General features: G+C 39.3%; 1 protein-coding gene across 1 annotated transcript in view; it reads left to right on the top strand.

Annotated features, from left to right (window-relative positions):
• The window catches only part of DYNC1I1 (dynein cytoplasmic 1 intermediate chain 1), a gene marked incomplete at its 3' end in the record, with an annotated part of 339,428 nt that overhangs the window by 59,912 nt on the left and 255,419 nt on the right, over nucleotides 1–24,097 (top strand). The window contains exon 5 of the mRNA XM_079712020.1: nucleotides 7,992–8,051. Coding sequence (XP_079568146.1) covers nucleotides 7,992–8,051 — 60 coding nt within the window. The remainder of the gene's footprint in view (nucleotides 1–7,991; nucleotides 8,052–24,097) is intronic.

Genomic DNA, 24,097 nt, shown 5'->3' with positions numbered 1-24,097 from the left:
ATTATATGTATGTGTGCATACCACAGCTTCTTTATCCATTCGTGCATTGAGGTCAGCATTTTCAAGATAGGCTGTCCTTCTTCAGTGTGGAAGTGAGCCTGAAAATTCTCCTGGCACCATGTGGTGACATCGTGCCATACAAGACTGAGTTCTGTGTAAGTGGCTTGGTAGAGATGAAGGGAGTTAGGCAGACATGCCCTGATTTATTCTCTCATTTTTTAATAAAGAAAATAAAAACTATTTCTTTGGGAATCAGCTTGCCCTCACAATTCACACCCATCTGCAGAAAAGGCAAGTAAAGACCATTCATTTATTCATTCATTCATCACATTCATTCAATAAATAGTTGAGAATTTATTGTATGACACACAATAAATGCTAGTCCTGCAAGGAATACAAAGATGGAGGAATTCTTCTTCTAAAGATCCCACTTCCAGTAAATTGACATATTTAATTTGAGGCCATCTAAGGAAATGTTTCTATGTAGCACAGCTCTTAAGTATTTGTACATAGAGATGAGCAATAATGTTGTAAAGCATTATTCCCAGATCATCTATAACTAACTTGTATATTCTTGTGGGACACATGCTTTTGATTCATTACTACCCTACCTAGAGTCTTGACACATATTAGGTACTAGGTAGATGTTCATTGATGTGTGTGTTTGTGTGCATGTGTGTACACGCTTGCACAGCTTGCAAAAAACTGAATAGGATGGGTGCAGGATGAGTGGAGAGATGAGGACCCAGGTAATAGCAAGGTAGTTCAAGGTTGCTGGGCTAGTTGCCAGAAGGTGGACTTTACTCAAGGGGAACCATTGGCAGTGGTTAGAGGACTGAGGTGCAAGGCGAGGATTTCTCACAGAAACAAGGCAGAAATCCAGTTACTGGGATCAGGGTAAAAAGGTAGGGTAGGACTAACAGTGTGTTTGTCTTCATGCTGAGGCCCCTGGGCTTTGTAACAGTGCTTATTACATCCTTTAGACCATCTTCAGACGTAGCCTTAAAGCGTGATGCAGGGCTACTATTGAGGTCAAGTGGGTTGTAGGTTGGCAAAGAGAACTGAAATAAGAGGTGCAGGTATTTCTCCATTCTTGTCCCATCGAGAGACAAGTTATCTGTGAATGAGGTTATTGAGGACAAATATATTTAGAGAGCAAGGCGTTTGAGCTAGGCCTTAAATAGTGCCTATGCTTTGGACAAGTAGAGGTGGGAGAAAGGACATTCCAGATAATGGAATGTATAATGTCCAGATAATGTCCAGATAAAGGACATTCCAGATAAAACAAAGGAAAATGGTGGGGGAAGGAAGAATATGGGATGTAGAATGCATGTGAAGGAGGCAGTATGAAAAGAGATCAGAGTCTGTGGGGCAATTATGGCCTTGGAGATAGTTCAGATTCCCGGCTTCCATATCTGGTAGCTATCTATTGAATTTACTTGGCAGCTTATTAAAAACACAGATACCTAGGGCACAGGTCTGAGTTGAGATCTGGGCCACTGCATTTTTATAATGCTTTCAAGATTTGCAGATGAGTTTGGGGGAACCATTGGTCTGATAAAAAGGACCGAAGGTCTGAATGAGGACTGTGGCAATAGAGAAGGAAAGGAAAGACAGATGAGACAAGGAAGGGTGAAATGGCTTTGGTGTTACACATGGATATGTCCAAAAAGCATGTGAAAAGGTGGGACTTGGAGTTCAAGGGTGATGAGGACGTTGGGGTTATTTTTTGCTGAAGATATATGGACATCTTTGGGATCACCTACAGTTAGAGTATAGAGGTGAGGGGAGAAGAAATAACCCTGGTTGGGGAATGTCTGTCTTTACGGGGATGGACAGAATAAGGACCCTTCCAAAGTTACAGTGAGAGAGGAGGAAAAGAAACAAGATTTTTAGGGTCAGGAAAACGAAAAGAAATAACATGCTATGAAGGAGAAAATAGTCACCAGAATCATAGAGATCAAGGCTGAGAAAGAAGAATTAGCCTTGGGATTTGATAATTTGGAGGTCATTGTTATCATCAACATCATCATTTTTGTTATTATTGCTTGTGTTATTTTATTTCCGTAGGCTGAGTTCCTGGAAGTGAAACGAGTCCTGGAGTAATTCTGTGTTTATGATTCTTGCTCCATATTGGCATATTGCTTTCCCAAAGAACTGTACTCATTTAAAATGCCACCAGCAGTATATGAGCGTGCCTCAGCCGCATTGAATACTAGCATTACAAATGACAGTTCTTTACTACTGCTTTCCAAGTATTTATCAGACATCTCTTTCTTATAACCAAAACCAAAAAAAAAAAAAAAAAAAGGGTAAGAGCAAAGATATTCTTTAAGGGAAGAATATTAAGGCTGTCTACTCTGGAGTCTAAAAAAGATGGGAAGAAGAATGGAAACCACTAACTTGCTGCTGAACAGGAAGAAATTAACGACTCATCAGAGAACAAGGTTACACAAAACAGACATCATGTCTTTTACTCCTAAGTTATACTTTCAGCTGAGGGCCAGGGATTGTTTTGTTTTGTTTGTTTCATTTGAATTTTCACTTCCCTCTATCTAATAAACTGAAACTGAGCAAGTAATATTGGGCCAATGTAGGGAGAATTTTATTAAGAAGCTGGATAGTGATGAATTGTTAAAAGGTTTAAAATATAAAGTTCTGTTAGTCTTTTAATAGGTCACTGTGAGTTTGAAGAATTTTGGCATTTTGCTTATTCTTTTTTTTTTTAAAGAAATATTGAAAAACAAATTTTCCCCAAATTATAAACTAACTGTTACATGGTAGGCCTTTTTAGATGAGATGCCAGAGCCTACATTGTTTGGCATGTTTAGGATCAAATAGGTGAATGATTATTTTCCATGGTGTGGGAAGCTCCTGTACCTAGAATTTTGAAACAAAGTTAGGAAATGTGACCTTAAACGGTGTGTCCAGAACTGCCGATCCAACCATGGGACCATAGAGCCATGATGATGCCAGATTAGGTAAGGAATTATTGGGTTATTCAGGATCTGTGCAAATTGCAGGTTCCATATGAAAGAGATCCTCCCTTGGGCCCTCAGAGAGCTAACCTAAGAAATCAACCTACAATTGATCCGAGCAGACAAATACAACTCTTAAAAATAAGCAAACAAAACCAAGATGGTTTCCCAGACAGGAACACTGAACAAAATCTAATTGACAGAATTAAAGAAAGATTACATTCATCAAAACAGGTTCTGTTGGTCATCCCAAGAAATTAGGGGAAATGGAGGCTCTGGCAGAAGTGAGGGAGGTATGTCTAGTCTTGCTGAAAACTGTGGACATGGGCGTAGGACAGGGAGAAGCTGTAATAGTTAAACGTTCAGCTTCACTTGTTCTAATTCTAAAGTGCTGCTAAAGTTGTCTGGCTTCCCAGGAAGCTGGTCTTCAAGGGGAGAAGACTTTGTCAGGCTTGTATAATTGCTCTGCCTGGCAGTTATTGTTCTCATGACAACTTGGTAAATTGGCATCTAAAATACAACTTACTAGATCTAGAAGTCTTATTAGAACTAGTAGACTAACTCAGCTGCCTAAAATAAACAAGGCACTGATGAAAAATGAGTTTGTTATGTCCCAGTCCTGCTCCATCTTTCAAAAACCAGGTCGAATGGAATCTCTGATCTTTTCAAGAGGGAAGGTGTCTCCCTGCTCTGGCTTCCAAAGGATAATGAAAGTATAGTCCAGTGCCTGGCTGGCTGGCACAGAATAAACACTCATTGAAAGGAAATTATAGCTATCATTAGTATTAATCTTTCTTATGGCATTTACTTTTTTTTTCCAGCTAACGTTGATTGAAACTTTAACCTTTGCCAGGCCCTGGGCAAGTGATTAGAACTACTTTTTTTCCTTGTATATATTATCACTGTGCATATCATTAGGTATAAATATTCATAGGTCTCATTCCTTTACTAAAATGTAAGATTCTTAAGTGCAAGTCCCATGTCCCACAGCATAACTGTGGCGCTTACATGGCTTGTTTTACTTTCTGCCTTGTTCTGCGAAACTATTTATATGTTTTATCTCCCCATAAGAGTTGCAGTTTCCTTAGGAGTTCTTTTAATCCTCTAGCACAGTAGTTTACATATTAGGCTGTTAATAGGAATTTATTGAACAATTAAATGAATATTTTTATAAAAATATTCTGTCCCTGCATGCATTGATTGGTCCATTCCAGAGAGGACTGATAACTAGAACTAATTACTATAGTAAACAGGGTGATTTCTATATGAAAATATTTTGTGATAATGTATTAAGTTCACATATATTTACTTACAATTTTACTACTTCTTTCATTTAAAAAATGAACTACCTGGCAAGGTTTCAAACTGTCCAAGAAGCTGTGGGGAAACCATCATTTTACTTTCAATGATACAGTAAGTTGATGATAAGATGGTTAAAAAATAAGAACTATGTCAGTTGGTTAAAGAAAAGTATTCCAGCTGGAGAAGAGGAAGCAGAAAGGCAGTTTAATAGTCATCTGACATTTTAACAATCAGGCAGAAAAGAACCCTAAAGGCCTCTAGGCCTGCACCCTCCTTTTGCTAAGGACAGCAGACTTTTCTGATGACACATAGTGGAGCCGAGCCCAGAACACAAGCCAAGACCCCTAGGCTGAGGTGAGGCCCTCTCCAAGGTGCTGCTATCTACAGGGAAGTTTTTCTGCAAGTTTGCACAGGAGGAATTCAGCAAACATTTAATACACATTCCTAGGCTACCCTCGGAAACACATTGTTTATTCAGTGTACTGACTCTAAGTTCCTTTTCAAAGAAAAAGTGCATTCTGTGTAAGTCTGACCACTCCACAGATAATAATGGGAAAAATGAGAAGAAGAATTTAGCACACACGATAGCATCCTCAGCTTGACTCCTTACCACACTGCTCGTTAATGGCAATGACTATGATTTCTTTTACTGAGGAACACATGCGTGACTGGGGTGGAGGGCAGGACTGTTGTGGGTTAGTGCCAAAGACCTCCTTTGTTGTTCTGGCTGAGTAAAATGCAAACTCCACACTGCTCATCTGTGGACTTCTGAAGTGAGTGATTCTGAGAGAATCATCGTTTTTACTCCTTTAAGGATACAGTGAGTTCAGGTGAGCTGTCGGATAAATAGCAGAATAGCTGTGACCACCTGGGAGCTGCCGCATTCTTCACCTGCCTAGGAGGAACGAAAAAAGGCCAATAAAAGTTGTCCCATCAGAAACCTGAGGGCAAAGGAGCTGGTCCCATTCCTTATGAGGGAATGCTTCTCACAGTGATCCAGAGCCAGAGGTTGCTCCTCTGTCTATAGCCAAAGAAATATCCATAAAGATAAAAGGTTTGATCCCCAGCGATACGTGAACAGCAAGGATGAATCACTGTAATGGATTTGTTTACTTCCCCGATTTGAAGGGAGGTGATGGAATCAGCGTGCAGAGCCAGAGAGAGTTGCTTTCCTTGGACAGAGAATGAGTGCAGAGCAGTAGTTTTCACCGCTGGCTGCACATGAGAATCACCTGGAGAGTTTTAAAAAATCCAGATGCCTGGGTCCCACCGGAGACATTCTGATTTAATTGGTTTGAAAATGGCCTGGACCTTAGGCCAGTCTTGAGTTAATCACTGGTTTAGATACTGATGTATTTGAGGATCAGTGATGCTTTCTGCCTGCTGACTAATGGAAGCAATAGTCTAGCCCCATCATTCTCTAAAGGTGGTTCCAGGGTCAGCTGTTAGCATTACCTGGGAACTTGTTAGAAATACAAATGCTCAGGCCCCACCCCAGAACTGCTGAAGTCAAAATTTCTGGGGTAGAGGGTCAGCATCTGTATTTGAACAATCCCTCCAGGTTATTCTGATCCATGTTAGAATTTGAAAACTACTGATCTAAGTCCAGACCTTGCTACTCAAAGTGTGGTCCACAGGCCAGCAGCATCTGCATCCCTTGGAGGTGTTAGAATTGTAGAATCTCAGGCCACCCCAGACCTACCAAATCAGAATCTGCATTTTTAACAATGTTCCCAGATATCTGTGCATTAAAGTTTGAGAAGCACTGGTCTAAGAAACAATGGCCAATTTGTGTTCTCACTTTAGCTGTCATCTTTCAGTGCATTTAGGTAAGAGGACAGGAGCATGACCAGAACTAATAAGGGAAGCTATGAAACTGCATTCCAATACTTCTACAGGAGGAGCTTAGGTGGAATCTTTACATATGTGGGACACTGACTCAAAGAAACATTGGGAGTAGTTATAGTGGATGTGGTATAGTAAGAGCAGCTACTGTTTATCAAATAATTACTTTATATTTTATAGGTATAATTGCATGTAGTCCCTATAGAAATCCAGAGAGAGACAGTCCATCCACCCATCTATTCATTCAACTAATACTGTATTATATAAACATGTATGCCACGCATGGGTCTAGGCATATATCCCTATAATGTAGAGATATAGCTGCTCCTGTCATATGAGGCTTAAGTCCAGAGTTAAACAACAAACAGTCATAAATAAACTGATGTATAATAAAATCATAGGTAAAGATACTTTATGAAGAAAGTAAAAAGCAGGATAAGAGAACGGGATGAAGAGTGACAAGGAAGTGTTGCTTGGGGTAGGGTGGTGAGAGAAGGAAAGCCTCTCTGGGCAGGTGACATTTGAGCCAAAAGACAGAAACAAGCAAAGGCATGAGCCACACAGCTCTTTGGGGGGAAGAACATCAGGGAAGACACAGTGAGGGAGGGGGCAGCACTTACAGATAATTTGGGAAGATAGCTACAAGCCAGGTCATGAACTGTCTCATAAGTCATGGTAAATCCTTACAGACAAGGAAACTGAGCAGGGCTTCTCAAACTTCAAGGTGCCCGCAAATCACATCACCTGGGGCCTTATTAAACTGTAGTGTGGAGTCAGTGAGTCTGGGTGAGACCCGAGTCTTGGCATTTCCAACAAACTCCCTGAGACACTGATGCTCCTGGTCTCTGGGCCACACTCAGAGCAAGTAAAAGGGTGCAGGGGTTGAGAACTTAAGCAACATGCCCAATGTCACACAGCTGGTAAGTCCCAGAGGCACGATTTGAGTCTCAGATGCCTGACCCCAAAGTCCCTACTGTCCATCGGTTGTCTACCAGGTAACTTTATGCCTGACTCACCTGTAACTACTTAACGTGCAGGGAATTTAAAGGTCCTGCCTGAGAAAGGTCCTTGTGTGCACTCTGTTCATGGAAGAGCTACTTATCTCCTTTTATGTGATGGAGAAATAACAAGGGAAATTGATAATTATTGGTAACCTCGGTAACTATTGATACTTTGTGCTATCTCTTGTGAAATATTTAGAAGGTGTAAGATATCCCTGGCATCTTTAGAGACAAATGATATTATTGTTGGTCACCATCTTGGTGTAATATATAAATAAAAAACAACAAAATACCCATGAGCCTCAAAATCTAATGCGTTGTATTTGCAGTAACTGACCTGAGGAAGCCAGTTATTCTCCTGGTTCTTCAGTCGTGTCCTACCTGGCCAGACTTCCCCAGATGCTCCTGCTGTGGCCCATTCGAACCCTTGCATTTGATTCTCATCGTTGCATGGGAGATGCTTGTTGCTCCCCGGTGTGACTGGGGTCTGGGGTATACATGAAGCAGTTTACATGCTGAAATCAATCAGGCTCCAGTGTAGAACGAAACAAAAGCAAAAAGCGGGTGTGTGAGTGGATGAATATTTGAATATTTAGCTCTGGGCTTCCTTCCATGAAAACAACCATAGCTTCCAGTATCAAACAGTTGTTCAAAGGAAAGGACAGCTCCTCACTTTCTCTTGTCACTTGATATTCACCAGGTCTTCCTGGCTCCTGGGGGTTGCCGGGGTGACAAAGTGGGGAGATGTTCTGTGTACACATTGTATATGCCATTGCCTTGATGAATGACATGGTTTGGTTTGGTTTGTTTCCCTCCCCTTTTGTTAATTCTCTGTGTTCTTTTTTCCTTTGTGCTGCACGATTAGGACCCTGCAGTGGGACACAGACCCCTCAGTGCTCCAGCTGCAGTCAGACTCAGAACTTGGGTATATGTCTGCTCTTTTGTTACTCCTTTTATTATTTCTTTGCTACAGTTGTGTTGAAATGCTGGAGCTGTTGTTGCTCTTGCTTTTTCCCTCTCTGTTGAATTTCCAGTTTGATAAGTTTATTTCCTTCTGTTAGTTTTCCTTATGAAGTTATGCTTTGAAGAAAGTCTCTTTGTGGAAAACACCACAAAAAGATGGCTTTTGATCTCCCCTTCTAATTCCTTTTATTGCAGAATAGCCCTCCCCCCAAACAAAAATTACAAACATATCCCCACACCTCTGTTGCAAGGTGGGGCACGCAAGTTCTGTGACGGCAGAGATGATTAACTTAATCCTAACCATCCTCCCCTTGACTAACAAGTTACCTTAAGTTAATCCTTGTCTAAAATCAGTATGAAAATGTTGTATCTTGTTTGTTTCCTTTCCTTTTCACTTTTCGGGGACTCACAGTTAGCCTTTAATTTGAATCAAGTTTGAATGTTTAAAGATTCCTGTTAAAGAAAAAGCAGATTTGTTGAATGCCTCAGTATTAAGAAATCTCAAATATTTGATGATGGGTAATGTCTCCTGCATCCTAAAGATCATTTTTTTCAAGTGGAAATGTATGTTAAAAGGTAGCTTCAGAATTGAAAAGTCATCCACAAAGAATAAAACACAGAGGCGTTTCCTAGAAACGTAGTTTATTTCTCTTACAGGGTTGGAGTTAGCTTATATTCACACTTGAGATGTTTCGAGTGGGGTGCTTGTCCTAGCTGTGCTCAAGCTCAGGCGCACCGATTGTGTGCTTCTCTTTTCAGCTTGCTTTGGTGAATTCAGATCAGCTCGAAACCAGCCACGGTGAGGGTATTTACACCACAGAAATTGGCAAATGCTGCAAACCAGGGCTTGCTCCCTTTCCCTCAAGCCAGTTATTGAACATTTACCAACACGCCACTGGGTACCTCAGTATGTGAAAATTTTTATTACAGTATTTTGTGAAGCTATTACTTTTTCTTTCTAAATACAACCTAATGAATCCCAAAGTGGGTGTTTATTTATTTATTATTTATTTTGAATTTCTGAGATTCCTGGGCATGTATCTGTGGGTTTCTATCAATTTCAGTGCCTACTGTAGGCGTTCAAGGTTGAAGGGCTCTCTGTATGTTAGGTTAAATGCCATCTGCCTGTGTCCTTTTATGTATGCAAAAGTTCTCTGCAGACTCACAACACTGCTAAGCCAAGGTAATATCCTAACACTTCAGGTAACTGATACACTCTTTTTTTTGGAACTACTAAATTTGTGGCTATTTAGTTATATAGTTCATATTTGTGGCTATTTAGTTATATAGTTCATTGTATGTTTTATTTCCATTTGTATTATTTAAATAACCAAGAAATATGGCTTAAATCAAGGTGAAAAACTCTGAATACTTAGTATGTTACTATTGAGGAGAATTTCAGACTGTAGTTCTTCAATATTTCATTGTGTTTTTTTCTAAAAAAAAGGAGGCTAGAACTGGCAGAGACTTTACCTTATGCACTTAAATTAACAGATTTTTTAGACAGATTGTGACATTGGTAAATTACACTTGCTGGTGTGGAACAGTTAGGAATTTTCCTATTTATATCTGTTTTCCAGGCAAAAACTCAGTTTTTTTAAGAAGTTTTTTTTTGTGAAGTTTTTTTTATGAAGTTTACCTCAGACAACAAGAGTTTTCTAGTGACAGTTTTACTTCCTCTTCTTGCTCTTTGGCATGGGGTTAACTGGCTCTGTCACTTGATTTTTTTTAACAGCTTTATTGAAGTATGATTAACATGAAAGAAATGACACACATTTAAAGTATTCAAACTGATAAATTTTAATGTATACACATTCATGAAATCATTACCACAATCAAGATAATAAGCATATTCATCATCCCCAAAAGTTTTCTCCTGTGCCTTTTTCATCTTCGCTCCTGCTTCTCTCAACCCCCCAACAACTGATCTGCTTTCTGTCACTCTTGATTAGTTTACATTTCCTAGAATGTTATATAAATGAAATCATGCAGTAGGTACTCTTTTGACTGACTTCTTTTACTCAGAATAATTATGTCAAGACTCATTCATGTAGGTGTGTATCAGCAGTTGATTCCTTATTTTTGCTGACTAGTTCATTGTATGGACATACCACAGTTTGTTTATCCGGTCCCTTTTCTTTCTTTTTTTAACATCTTTATTGGAGTATAGTTGCTTTACATTCTTGTGTTAGTTGCTGCTGTATAACAAAGTGAATCAGCTATACGTATACATACGTCCCCATATCCCCTCCCTCTTGCGTCTTCCTCCCACCCTCCCTATCCCACCTCTCTAGGTAGTCACAAAGCTTGAGCTGATCTCCCTTTGCTACGCAGCTGCTTCCCACTAGCTATCTGTTTTACATTTCGTAGTGTATATATGTCCATGCCACTCTCTCACTTCGTCCCAGCTTACTCTTCCCCCTACCCATGTCCTCAAGTCCATTCTCTACGTCTGCATCTTTATTCCTGTCCAGCCCCTAGGTTCTTCAGAGCCTTTTTTTTTTTTTTTTTTTTTTGGATTCCATATATACGTGTTACCATACGGTATTTGTTTTTCTCTTTCTGACTTCACTCTGTATGACAGACTCTAGGTCCATCCACCTCACTACAAATAACTCAATTTGTTTCTTTTTATGGCTGAGTAATATTCCATTGTATATATGTGCCACATCTTCTTTATTCATCTGTTGATGGACGCTTAGGTTGCTTTCATGTCCTGGCTACTGTAAATAGTGCTGCAATGAATATTGTGGTACATGACTCTTTTTGAATTATGTTTTTCTCAGGGTATATGCCCAGTAGTGGGATTGCTGGGTCATATGGTAGTTCTATTTGTAGTTTTTTAAGGAACCTCCATCCTGTTCTCCATAGTGGCTGTACCGCTTTGCATTCCCACCAACAGTGCAAGAGTTTTCCCTTTTCTTCACACCCTCTCCAGCATTTATTGTTTGTAAATTTTTTGGTGATGGCCATTCTGACCGGTGTGAGGTGATACCTCATTGTAGTTTTGATTTGCATTTCTCTAATGATTAGTGATGTTGAGTATTCTTTCATGTGTTTGTTGGAAATCTGCATATCTTCTTTGGATAAATGGCTATTTAGGTCTTCTGTGCATTTTTGGATTGGGTTGTTTGTGTTTTTGATATTGAGCTGCATGAGCTGCTTATATATTTTGGAGATTAATCCTTTGTCAGTTGCTTCATTTGCAAGTATTTTCCCCCATTCTGAGGGTTGTCTTTTTATCTTGTTTATGGTTTCCTTTGCTGTGCAAAAGCTTTTAAGTTTCATTAGGTCCCATTTGTTTATTTTTGTTTTAATTTCCATTTCTCTAGGAGGTGGGTCAAAAAGGATCTTGCTGTGATTTATGTCATAGGGTGTTCTGCCTATGTTTTCCTCTAAGAGTTTGATAGTGTCTGGCCTTACATTTAGGTCCTTAATCCATTTTGAGTTTACTTTTGTGTATGGTGTTAGGGAGTGTTCTAATTTCATTCTTTTACATGTAGCTGTCCAGTTTTCCCAGCAACACTTATTGAAGAGGCTGTCTTTTCTCCACTGTATATTCTTGCCTCCTTTATCAAAGATAAGATAAGGTGACCATATGTGTGTGGGTTTATCTCTGGGCTTTCTATCCTGTTCCATTGATCTATATTTCTTTTTTTGTGTCAGTACCATAATGTCTTGATTACTGTAGCTTTGTAGTATAGTCTGAAGTCAGGCAGCCTGATTCCTCCAGCTCCGTTTTTGTTTCTCAAGATTGCTTTGGCTATTCGGGGTCTTTTGTGTTTCCATACAAATTGTGAAATTTTTTGTTCTAGTTCTGTGAAAAATGCCAGTGGTAGTTTGATAGGGATTGCATTGACTCTGTAGATTGCTTTGGGTAGTAGAGTCATTTTCACAATGTTGATTCTTCCAATCCAAGAACATGGTATATCTCTCCATCTGTTTGTATCATCTTTAATTTCTTTCATCAGTGTCTTATAGTTTTCTGCACACAATTCTTTTGTCTCCTTAGGTAGGTTTATTCCTACATATTTTATTATTTTTGTTGCAATGGTGAATAGGAGTGTTTCCTAAATTTCTCTTTCAGATTTTTCATCATTAGTGTATAGGAATGCAATAAATTTCTGTGCATTAATTTTGTATCCTGCTACTTTACCAAATTCATTGATTAGCTCTAGTAGTTTTCTGGTAGCATCTTTACGATTCTCTATGTATAGTATCATGTCATCTGCAAACAGTGACAGTTTTACTTCTTCTTTTCTGATTTGGATTCCTTTTATTTCTTTTTCATCTTTCATTGCTGTGGCTAAAACTTCCAAAACTTTGTTGAATAATAGTGGTGAGAGTGGGCAACCTTGTCTTGTTCCTGCTCTTAGTGGAAATGGTTTCCGTTTTTCACCATTGAGAACAATGTGGCTGTGCGTTTGTCATATATGGCTTTTATTATGTTGAGGTGAGTTCCGTCTATGCCTACTTTCTGTAGAGTTCTTACCATAAATGGGTGTTGAATTTTGTCAAAAGCTTTTTCTGCATCTATTGAGATAATCATATGGTTTTTGTCCTTCAATTTGTTGATATGGTGTATCACATTGATTGATTTGCATATATTGAAGAATCCTTGCATTACTGGGATAAACCCCACTTGATCATGGTGTGTAACCCTTTTAATGTGCTGTTGGATTCTGTTTACTAGTATTTTGTTGAGGATTTTTGCACCTATGTTCATCAGTGATATTAGCCTATAGTTTTCTTTTTTTGTAACATCTTTGTCTGGTTTTGGTATCAGGGTGATGGTGACCTTGTAGAATGAGTTTGGGAGTGTTCCTTGCTCTGCTATATTTTGGAAGAGTTTGAGAAGGATAGGTGTTAGCTCTTCTCTAAATGTTTGATAGAATTCACCTGTGAATCCGTCCGTTCCTGGGCTTTGGTTTGTTGGAAGATTTTTAATCACAGTTTCAATTTCAGTGCTTGCGATTGGTCTGTTTGTATTTTCTGTTTCTTCCTAGTTCAGTCTTGGGAGGTTGTGCTTTTCTAAGAATTTGTCCATTTCTTCCAGGTTGTCCATTTTCTTGGCATACAGTTGCTTGTAGTAATCTCTCATGATCCTTTGTATTTCTGCAGTGTCAGTTGTTACTTCTCCTTTTTCATTTCTAATTCTATTGATCTGAGTCTTCTCCCTTTTTTTCTTGATGAGTCTGGCTAATGGTTTATCAATTTTGTTTATCTTCTCAGAGAACCAGCTTTTATTTTATGGATCTTTGCTATCGTTTCCTACATTTCTTTTTCATTTATTTCTGATCTGATCTTTATGGTTTCCTTCTGCTAACTTTGGGGGGTTTTTTTTGTTCTTCTTTCTCTAATTGCTTTAGGTGTAAGGTTAAGTTGTTTATTTGAGATTTTTCATGCTTCTTGAGGTAGGATTGTATTGCTATAAACTTCCCTCTTAGAACTGCTTTTGCTGCATTCCATAGGTTTTAGGTTGTCGTGTATTCATTGTCATTTGTTTCTAGGTATTTTTTAATTTCCTCTTTGATTTCTTCAGTGATATCTTGGTTATTTAGTAGCATATTGTTTAGCCTTCACATGTTTGTATTTCTTACAGTTTTTTTCCTGTAATTGATATCTAGTCTCATAGTGTTGTGGTTGGAAAAGATACTTGATACGATTTCAATTTTCTTTTCTTTTTTAAAAAAATTAATTAATTTATTTATTTTTGGCTGTGTTGGGTGTTCGTTGCTGCGTGCGAGCTTTCTCTAGTTGTGGAGAGCAGGGGCTACTCTTTGTTGCAGTGCGTGGGCTTCTCATTGCAGTAGCTTCTCTTGTTGCAGAGCACGGGCTTTAGGCGCTCAGGCTTCAGTAGTTGTGACGTGCAGGCTCAGTAGTTGTAGCTCGCAGGCTCTGTAGCTCAGGCTCAGTAGTTGTGGCACACAGACTTAGTTGCTCTGCAGCATGTGGAATCTTACTGGACCTGGGCTCAAACCCATGTCCACTGCATTGGCAGGTGGATTCTTAACCATTGTGCCACAAGGGAAGTCCGATTTCAGTTTTCTTAAATTTACCAAAGCTTGATTTGTGACCCAAGATATGACCTTTTGGGGAGAATGTTCCATGAGCACTTGAGAAGAAAGTGTATTTTGTTCTTTCTGGATGGAATGTCCTATAAATATCAATAAAGTCCATCTTGTTTAATGTATCATTTAAAGCTTGTGTTTCCTTATTTATTTTCATTTTGGTTGATCTGTCCATTGGTGAAAGTGGGGTGTTCAAGTCCCCTACTATGAAAGTGTTACTGTCGATTTCCCCTTTTATGGCTGTTAGCATTTGCCTTATGTATTGAGGTGCTTCTATGTTGGGTGCATAAATATTTACAATTGTTATATCTTCTTCTTGGATTGATCCCTTGATCATTATGTAGTGCCCTTCTTTGTCTCTTGTAACATTCTTTATTTTAAAGTCTATTTTATCTGATATGAGAATTGCTACTCCAGCTTTCTTTTGATTTCCATTTTCATGGAATACCTTTTTCCATCCCCTTACTTTCAGTCTGCATGTGTCCCTAGGTCTGAAGTGGGTCTCTTGTAGACAGCATATATATGGGTCTTGTTTTTGTATCCATTCATCCAGTCTGTGTCTTTTGGTTGGAACATCTAATCCATTTACATTTCAGGTAATTATTGATATGTATGTTCCTATTACCTTTTTCTTAATTGTTTTGGGTTTGTTTTTGTAGGTCTTTTCCTTCTATTGTGTTTCCCAATTAGAGAAGTTCCTTTAGCATTTGTTGTAAAGCTGGTTTGGTGGTGCTGAATTCTCTTAGCTTTTGCTTGTCTGTAAAGGTTTTAATTTCTCCCTTGTATCTGAATGAGATCCTTGCTGGGTAGAGTAATCTTGGTTGTAGCTTTTTCCTTTTCATCACTTTAAATATGTCCTGCCACTCCCTTCTGGCTTGCAGAGTTTCTGCTGAAAGATCAGCTGTTAACCTTATGGGGATTCCCTTGTATGTTATTTGTTGCTTTTCCCTTGCTGCTTTTAATATTTTTCTTTGTATTTAATTTTTGATAGTTTGATTAATGTGTGTCTTGGCATGTTTCTCCTTGGATTTATACTGTATAGGACTCTGTGCTTCCTGGACTTGACTATTTCCTTTCCCATATTAGGGAAGTTTTCAACTATAATCTTTTCAAATATTGTCTCAGTCCCTTTCTTTTTCTCTTCTTCTTCTCGGACCCCTATAATTCGAATGTTGTTGTGTTTAATGTTGTCCCAGAGGTCTCTGAGACTGTCCTCAATTCTTTTCATTCTTTTTTGTTTATTCTGCTCTGTGGTAGTTATTTCCAATATTTTATCTTCCAGGTCACTTATCCGTTCTTCTTCCTCAGTCATTCTGCTATTGATTCCTTCTAGAGAATTTTTAATTTCATTTTTTGGTGTTGTTCATCATTGTTTCTTTGCTCTTTAGTTTTTCTATGTCCTTGTTAAATGTTTCTTGTATTTTCCCCATTCTATTTCCAAGATTTTGGATCATCTTTACTATCATTACTCTGAATTGTTTTTCAGGTAGACTGCCTATTTCCTCTTCATTTGTTTGGTCTGGTGGGTTTTTACCTTGGTCCTTCATCTGCTGTATATTTCTCTGTCTTCTTATTTTGCTCAGCTTATTGTGTTTGGGGTCTCCTTTTTGCAGGCTGCAGGTTCATAGTTCCTGTTGCTTTTGGCATCTGCCCCTAGTGGGTAGGGTTGGTTCAGTGGGTTGTGTAGGCTTCCTGGTAGAGAGGACTGGTGCCTGTGTTCTGGTGGATGAGGCTGGATCTTGTGTTTCTGGTGGGCAGGACCGCATCTGGTAGTGTGTTTTGGAGTGTCTGTGAACTTAGTATGATTTTAGGCAGCCACTCTGCTAATGGGTGGGGTTGTATTCCTGTCCTGCTAATTTTCTGGCATGGGGTGTCCAGTACTGGAGCTTGCTGGTCGTTGAGTGGAGCTGGGTCTTAGTGTTGAGACAGAGATCTCTGGGAGAGCTCTCACCGATTGATATTACGTGGGGCCAGGAGGTCTCTGGTGGTCCAATGTCCTGAACTTAGCTCTCCCACCTCAGAGGCTCAGGCCTGACACCCGGCCGGAGCACCAAGACCCTGTCAGCCACACGGCTCTCAACTTGGTACGAGGGATGCTTGCCAGTGAATTAAGGTGCAAAAAAGACACAAGGCATAAACAGCTCAATCTTATATTTTAAGTTTTGAAGAACTCTGGTGGGTAGAAATCCAGACTCGAATGAGAAACAGCACACACCTTATGTTCCAGGCACTTTGCTCTGCTTTGATTTCCTTGTCCTCGAGGAGCACTCAGTCCACAAAGGTATTGCGTGCAGTGCCAACTCTTTGGTTCCACTTATCTGGTCACTTTTTGTGTACATTTGTGTTGTTTCCAGTTTTCCCCATTACAAATAAAAATTCTATGAGCATTCATGTAGAAATATTTTTATGCAATATGCTTTCATTTCTTTTGGGTAAATATCACAAAGTATAATGGCTGAATTGTATAGAGAATGTATATTTAACTTAAAATGTCAAACTGTTTTCAAAGTGGTTTTACCATTATATACATTCTCACTAGTAGTGTATGAGAGCCTCAGTTCCTCCACATTCTTGACAACACTTGGTTTGTTGGCATATAACTGTTCATAGTATATCTTACGATTTTTTTTGTTATCTCTGTGGTTGGTTGTTATTTCACCTCTTTCATTTCTTATTTTGTTTATTTGGGTTCTCTCTCTTTTCTTCTTGATGAGTCTGGCTAAATTTTATCAATTTTGTTTATCTTTTCAGAAAACCAACTCATGGTTTCATTGATTTTCTCTATTATTTCTTTGTCTCTATTTTATTTATTTCCTGTCTGATCTTTATTGTTTCCTTCCCTCCGCTGGCTTTCTTTGTTCTTTTTCTAAGTCCTTTAGATGGTAAGTTATGTTGTTTATTTGAGATTTTTCTTGTTTCTTGCGGAAGGTCTGTATCCCTATAAGCTTTCCTCATAAAAGTGATTTTGCTGCATCCCATAGATTTTGGAACATGTGTTTCCATTTCCATTTGTCTCAAGGTATTTTCTGATTTCCTCTTTGATTTCTTCATTGAACCATTTTTTTTTTTTAGTAGCATGTTGTTTAGTCCCATGTATTTGTGTTTTTCCCATTTTCTTTCTGTAATTGATTTCTAGTTTCATATTGTGGTCAGAAAAAAATGCTTGATATAATTATATTCTCTTAAATTTGTTGACACTAGTTTTGTGGCCTAGGATGTGATCTATCCTGGAAAACATTCCATGTGCGCTTGAAAAGAATGTGTATTCTGCTGTTATTGGATGCATCCTATAGACTCCATTAAGTTCAACTTGTCTAGTGTGTCATTTAAGACTGTGTTTCCCTGTTGATTTTCTGTCTGGAAAATCTGTCTGTTGATGTCTGTGGGGTGTTAAAGTCTCCTACTATTATTGTATCCCTGGCAATTTCTCCTTTTATGACTGTTAGTATTTGTTTTGTATATTTTGGTGCTCCTATATTGAGGGCATATATGTTTTTTAAAAATTTATTTATTATTTTTGGCTGTGTTGGGTCTTTGTTGCTGTGCGCGGGCTTTCTCTAGTTGCAGTGAGCCTGGGGGGCTACTCTTTGTTGCAGTGCACGGGCTTCTCATTGCAGTGGCTTCTCTTGTTGTGGAGCGCAGGCTGTAGAGTGCACGGGCTTCAGTAGATGCGGCATGTGGGCTCAGTAGTTGTGGCTCATGGGCTTAGATGCTCTGCAGCATGTGGGATCTTCCTGGACCAGGGCTTGAACCCATGTCCCCTACATTGGCAGGTGGATTCTTAACCACTGCGCCACCAGGGAAGCCTGAGGGCGTATATGTTAACAGGTGTAATATTCTTTTTGTATTGATCCCTTTATCATTATATAAGTCCTTCTTTATCTTTCTTTATGGACTTTGTTTAAAGTCTATTTTGTCAGATATGGGTATTGCTACTCCTGCTTTCTTGCCATTTTTGTTTCCATGAAATATCTTTTAACATCCTCTCCCTTTCAGTCTGTGTTTGTCTTTAGCTCTGAAGTGAGTCTTTTGTAAGCAGTATATAGATAGGTGTTGTTTTTTATTCAGTCAGCCACCTTTTGTCTTTTGATTAGAGCATTTAGTCCATTAACATTTAAAGTAATTATTAATAGGTATGTACTTATTTCCATTTTATTACTTGTTTTCTGGTTGGTTTTGTAGTTCTTCTATGTTCTTTTTGTTTCTTCCCTTGAGGTTTGATACTTTTCATTAGCTGTATGCTTGTGTTCCTTTCTCTCTGTTTTTGTGTATTGTAAGTTTTTGATTTGTGATTACTATGGAGTTCATATATGCTGACCTTTAACTATATGTACTTGTTTTAATCTGGTAGTCATTTAAGTTGAAACACATTTTAAAGGATCTAGATTTTTTTTTAACTCCTGTCTCTTTTGTGTTTTTGATGTCATATTTTACATTTTCATGTTTATCCCTTAACTGTTTATTGTAGTTGTACTTAATGGTTTTTAAAAATCTTTATCCTAGCTTATTTAAGAGTTTGATCCTTAGCATTTATATATATTTGCCTTTACTAGTGAGATTTTTTTCTTTCCTATAGATTCTTCTTGTTATAGCCTTTTCTTTACCACTTAGAGAATACCTTTTAACATTTCTTATAGGGTAGGTTTAGTATTGATGAATTCTTTTAGTTTTTACTTGTCTGAGAAGTTCTTTGTCTCTCCTTCAATTCTAAATGATAATTTTGCTGGGTTGACTATTCTAGATTGCAGATTTTTCCTTTTCAGGACTTTGAATATATCATGCCCCACTCCCTTTTGGCCTGAAAAATTTCTTCAGAAAAATCATCAGATAGTCTTATGGGGGTTCTCTTGTATATGACTCTTTGTTTTTCTCTTGCTACCTTTAGAATTCCCTTTTTTTCCTTTTCCTTTTGCCATTTTAAATTATGATATGTCTTGGTATGTGTCTGTTTGGGTTCACTTTGTTTGGGACCCTCTGTGCTTCCTGTACCTGGATATTCGTTTCCTTCTTCAGGTTTGAGAAATTTTCAGCCATAATTTCATCAAATACGTTTTTGATCCCCTTCCCTCTCTCCTCTCCTTCTGGGGCCCCTATAATGGGAATGTTGGTTTGCTTCATTGTATCTCAGAGATCTCTTAAACTCTTCTCATTTTTTAACTTTAATTTTCTTTTTGCTGTTCTAATTGGGTGACTTCCATTATTCTCTCTTCCAGATCACTTGTGCATTCTTCTGTATTGCCTAATTTGCTATTCATTCCTTCTAGTGTGTTTTTCATTTCAGTTATTGTATTTGTCAATTCTGATCCTTTTTTATACTTTCTAGTTCCTTGTTAAAATTCTCACTCTGTTTATTCCTTTCCCTAATTCAGTTAGCATTTTTATTACTACTGCTTTGAATTATTTACCTGGTATATTGTTTATTTCTATTTCATTATTTATTTTTTTCAGGGTTTTTCTCTTGTTCTTTCAATTGAGACCAGTTCCTCTGTCTTATCATTTTGCTTAACTTTCTCTGTCTCTATGGAATTACGTGAAATAGTTACCTATTGTAGTCTTGAAGGGGTGTCCTCGTGTGGCTGTGTCCCTGTACTGTCTATGTGTGCCTGTGTGCCTGTACTGTCTATGTGTGCCCAGTGGCTTTGGTTGGGAGCTAGATTCGATGTGAACACAAGTTATGTCTTTCCTCATGGTGTGCTGGCAGGTATCACCTTGGTTGGAGGTGGAGCTGGAGAAAGGGGCTTTGGCTGGGGTCAGGTGTGAGCCCAGGCTTACCATTTGCTCAGTGGTTGTCTCCACCCTATCGGGAGCAGGATCAGGTCCCAACTTGCTGAAGCAGAAGCTCTGAGGGGTCGGGTCTGTGCTGGTTCTGTTCCCTTTAAGTGTGAGCTCTTCCTGCTCCCAGAAGTCCCACCAGGACTTCTGCCCCAGAGGGGAGCAGTGCTGGAACTAGAGGCACCCCTGCAGGCTTTTGGTGTGATGGGGCACAGACTGCAGCTGTGTGGCTCCATACAGAGGTTGAGGCTGCTTATGATGCTCTGCCTGTGCAGTTGCCAGTAATGGCTGCCCCCACCCTGCTCAGACCCTGCTTTGGGGTCTGAGTCTTCTTTATCCTTCATGTCCATTCTCTTCCCTCAGTCTGTACCACTGCCACCCTGTTGTGGAGCTGTGCTGCAGGGCAGGCAGTGCCCGTGTGGGCCCTTCACATGTGTTGCGGCATGGGCTACAGTGGTCTGGCCATGACCAGAGGTCAGGGCTGCTTCTGATGTGCTGCCTGTGCGGGTGCCAGTAATGGCTGCCCCTGCCCTTTTCAGACGCTGCCTCAGGTCTGAGCCACCGCTGTGTCTGACGGCTGAACTCTCTCCTCAGCTGTGGCAGCCCTTGCTCCAGTGTGGAGCTGCAATGTGAAGTAAGTGGGGCTAGAGCATTAGCTTGGCTCAGGCAGGGGCAGGCACCCAGGGTAGTTGCAGTAAACCAGTCAGCTGCCTGCGTGGTTCCAATACGCCTTCTCTACCTTGCTTTGGGAGTAAGCACTCGTGCATGTGCTCCTCATGATTCACTCGTCTGTGCTTCCCACAACCCTCCTGCCAGTCCCACTGGCCCTCCAATCAGCCAGGGGAGCTCATCTTCCCTGTGTTGGACCCCAGGGCTGGGGTGCCCAACATGTGGCTTGAAGAACTTACTCCCAGGGAGGATCTCCACCCATATAATCGCCCTTGTCCTCTGAGCCCCCTCCCAGGGGTACAGGTCCTGACCTGATGGCATCTCTTCCTTTCCTACCCAATTCCATCTTTCTTTCTTTTTTTTTTTTTTCAATTCCATCTTTCTTACAGCCTTTGTTGTACAGGAGTCTTTCTGCTAGTTTCCAGTGAGAATTGTTCCACATGTAGATGTGTTTTTGATGTGTATATGGTGTGGGGTGAGTCCCCATCCCTCTACTCCACCATCTTGATCAGCCAGTTATCTTTGAAAGAGATTTAAATAATAAGGAAAATATCTTACGTATTTACCCATGTAATCAATACTTTTCTGATGTCCTTCCTTGCTGTAGATCCATATTTCCATCTGGCATCATTTTACTTCTGTCTGGCAGATATCCTTTAACACTTCTTATAGTTAGGATCTTCTGTTAAGGCATTCTTTTAGCTTTTTATGTCTTAAACGTCTTTGTTATATCTTTATTTTTGACATATGTTTTAACTGAGTATAGAATTCTAGGTTGACAGTCTTTTTCTTGCAGTACTTCAGAAATGTTGCTTCATTGTCTTCTCACTCGCATTGTTTTTGACCAGAAATATGCTCTCATCCCTTTCTTTATTTCTCTGAGTATAATGTCTTTTTTTTTCCTGGATGCTTTTGCAGTGTTCTCTTTTTCATTGATTTTGAGCAATTTGATTATGATATGCCTAGATATAGTTTTCTTCATGCTTCCTATGCTTGGGGTTCATTGAGATTCTTGGATCATTGGGCTTATAGTTTTCAACAAATATGGAAAAATGTGCCCATTATTTTTTCAAAATTTTTTTCTATTCTCTCTTCTTCTGGGGACTCAAATGACATATATATGAGGTAACTTGAGGTTTTCCCACAGTTAACTTGCTCCATCTACTTTTCCTTTACTACCTGTGTTTTATTTTGGATAGTTTCTATTGATATATTTTGTGTTCACTAATCTTTTTTTTTTTTTTTTTTTTTTGCGGTATGCAGGCCTCTCACTGTTGTGGCCTCTCCCGTTGCGGAGCACAGGCTCCGGACGCACAGGCTCAGCAGCCATGGCTCACGGTCCCAGCCGCTCCGCGGCATGTGGGATCTTCCCGGACCAGGGCACGAACCTGCGTCCCCTGCATTGGCAGGCAGACTCTCAACCGCTGCACTACCAGGGAAGCCCTCACTAATCTTTTGTTTTGCAATTTCTAATATTCCATGAAGCCTACTCAGTAAATTCATAATTTCATACATTGTAATTTTCATCTCTAAAAGTTCAATTTGTGTCTTTAAAAAAAATCTTCCATTGTTTCTACTCAAATTTTTAACACATGAAATACAGTTTTATTAACTAATATCCTCACTTGCTATCCCATCATCTGTATTAGTTTTGGATCAGTTTCAATTGATTGACTTATCTCTTCATTGTAGTTATGTTTCCCTTCTTCTTTGCATGTCTGCTGATTTTTGATTGATGTCAGACATTGTGAATATTACTTGGTTAGGTGTTAGATATATTTGAATTCCTATAAATCTTGAGATTTGTTCTGAGATACAGTCAATTCACTTGGAAACACTTTCTTTCAAGTCTTGTTTTTATGATTTGTTAGTTGGGACTGGAGCAGTACTCAGTCTATGGCTAATTAATTCTGCTATTGAGGCAAGACCCTTATGTGCATTCTATACAATGCCCCATACATCTTGAGGTTTTCCTGACTGGGAACAGGTGGGTGGGAACAGGCACATTCCTGTTCCTGTGTGAGTGCCCAGAACTGTTACCTCTAATTCCTTCAGGTAGTTCTTCCCTTGGCCTCAGGTAGTTTCCTCACGTACATGTGCTGATCAGTACTGAGCTGAATCCTCAAGGGTATCCTCTGAGGGTGTAGGTTTTCTCTTTGTGAGTTTTCTTCTCTCTGTTATTTTGTACTGTAAAGTCTAGCTGCCGTGGTCTCCCTGGACTCTTAGCCCTGTCTCCTCAACTTAATGAGTCTGCTGGATTTCACTTGGGTTCTCTCCCTGCATCACAGATGGCCTTAAAACTCTCAATGCAGTAAGTATGGGGAATTATAAGACTCATCATATGTTTCCCTGCTCTCATGTATCCCTTTCCTTCATTGCTTGACCTTTAGTGTCTTGCAAACTGTTGTTTTATTCCAACTGCTGTCCTTGTTTTTGGTTGTTTCAGTTGGAGGATAAATCTGGTCTCTGTTACTCCATCTTGGCCAGAAGCACAAATGTTTCACTTTTGTATGCTTTGTATGTTAGCTATGTGATCAGCAAAACAAGTGGCAACATAGAGAAATCAGGGCGAAAAAAATAGCTTCAAGAAAATAGTAAATAAAGTGAGAAAATAAGTGTAACTCATCTTATTTTTCACCAGGCAGCTGCTAATGAAAGTACCCAAAATACTTTTATTTCTTAGGCTATTATAATAATCGAGTGAATTGAAGATGGTAGAAGTAAAAAATGAAATAATGAGACAAAAAGAGTAAGTTAAAATATCATGGGATAGAAAGTCTATATTGACTGGGAAGTGAATAAATGTCATTGAAATTTGGAGTTGCAATGGGCAAGTTTGATGGAAGGATTATATTTCAGATGTTTTTTGTTGTCTTATGAAGGGAACATACGGGCAAATGCCACCATGAGATTGCCGGTCTTTAGGGAGATGTGTTGAGCCAGCAAAAGGGGAGTCGGGGAGGGAGACAGAGATTCTCAATGATAAGCAGACATCAGTGAGTAATGAGAGTGTTTTGTGGCCCTTCACATCAAATTGTTAAGCTCAATAACATATAGGAATATTTAGTGGCTTCCGATTTTATTGAAGCCTCACAATTATTTTTCCTCTATGTCTTAGTATATTAAGCCCTTAGTAGGGTTTTTTAAATATTTGGAAGCAAAGCGAGAATGAGGAAAAACTGAAGCTGTGAAGGACTTGGCTATTCCTTCCCTCAAAGAGGAACTTAGAGATTCCTTCAGTCCTCGGGAGACTTTGTTAGAAGGTGGTGGTGACCTCTTCTTCTCTCAGCCTTCTCTTCTGCCTCTTGTTTTGGCTGAAAGAGAGGGTGAGTATTACTCCTGAATCCACCAGGCACCATCCCAAACTGCTGTGGCAGAACAGAATGATCACTCTGTTAAGAATAGAAGTTAAACCAACTCTCTAAAGGCACCAGAAAAAACACATATCCTTCAAGATGGTGGTAGGTGTTTGAGAAAATCTCACCTGCCAGTTCTA

This window comes from Hyperoodon ampullatus (genome assembly GCF_949752795.1).
Source record: "Hyperoodon ampullatus genome assembly, chromosome: 9".
NCBI lineage: Eukaryota > Metazoa > Chordata > Mammalia > Artiodactyla > Ziphiidae > Hyperoodon > Hyperoodon ampullatus.
The sequence above is the reverse complement of the archived record's forward strand: the minus strand, read 5'-3'. Positions and strand labels throughout refer to the sequence as shown.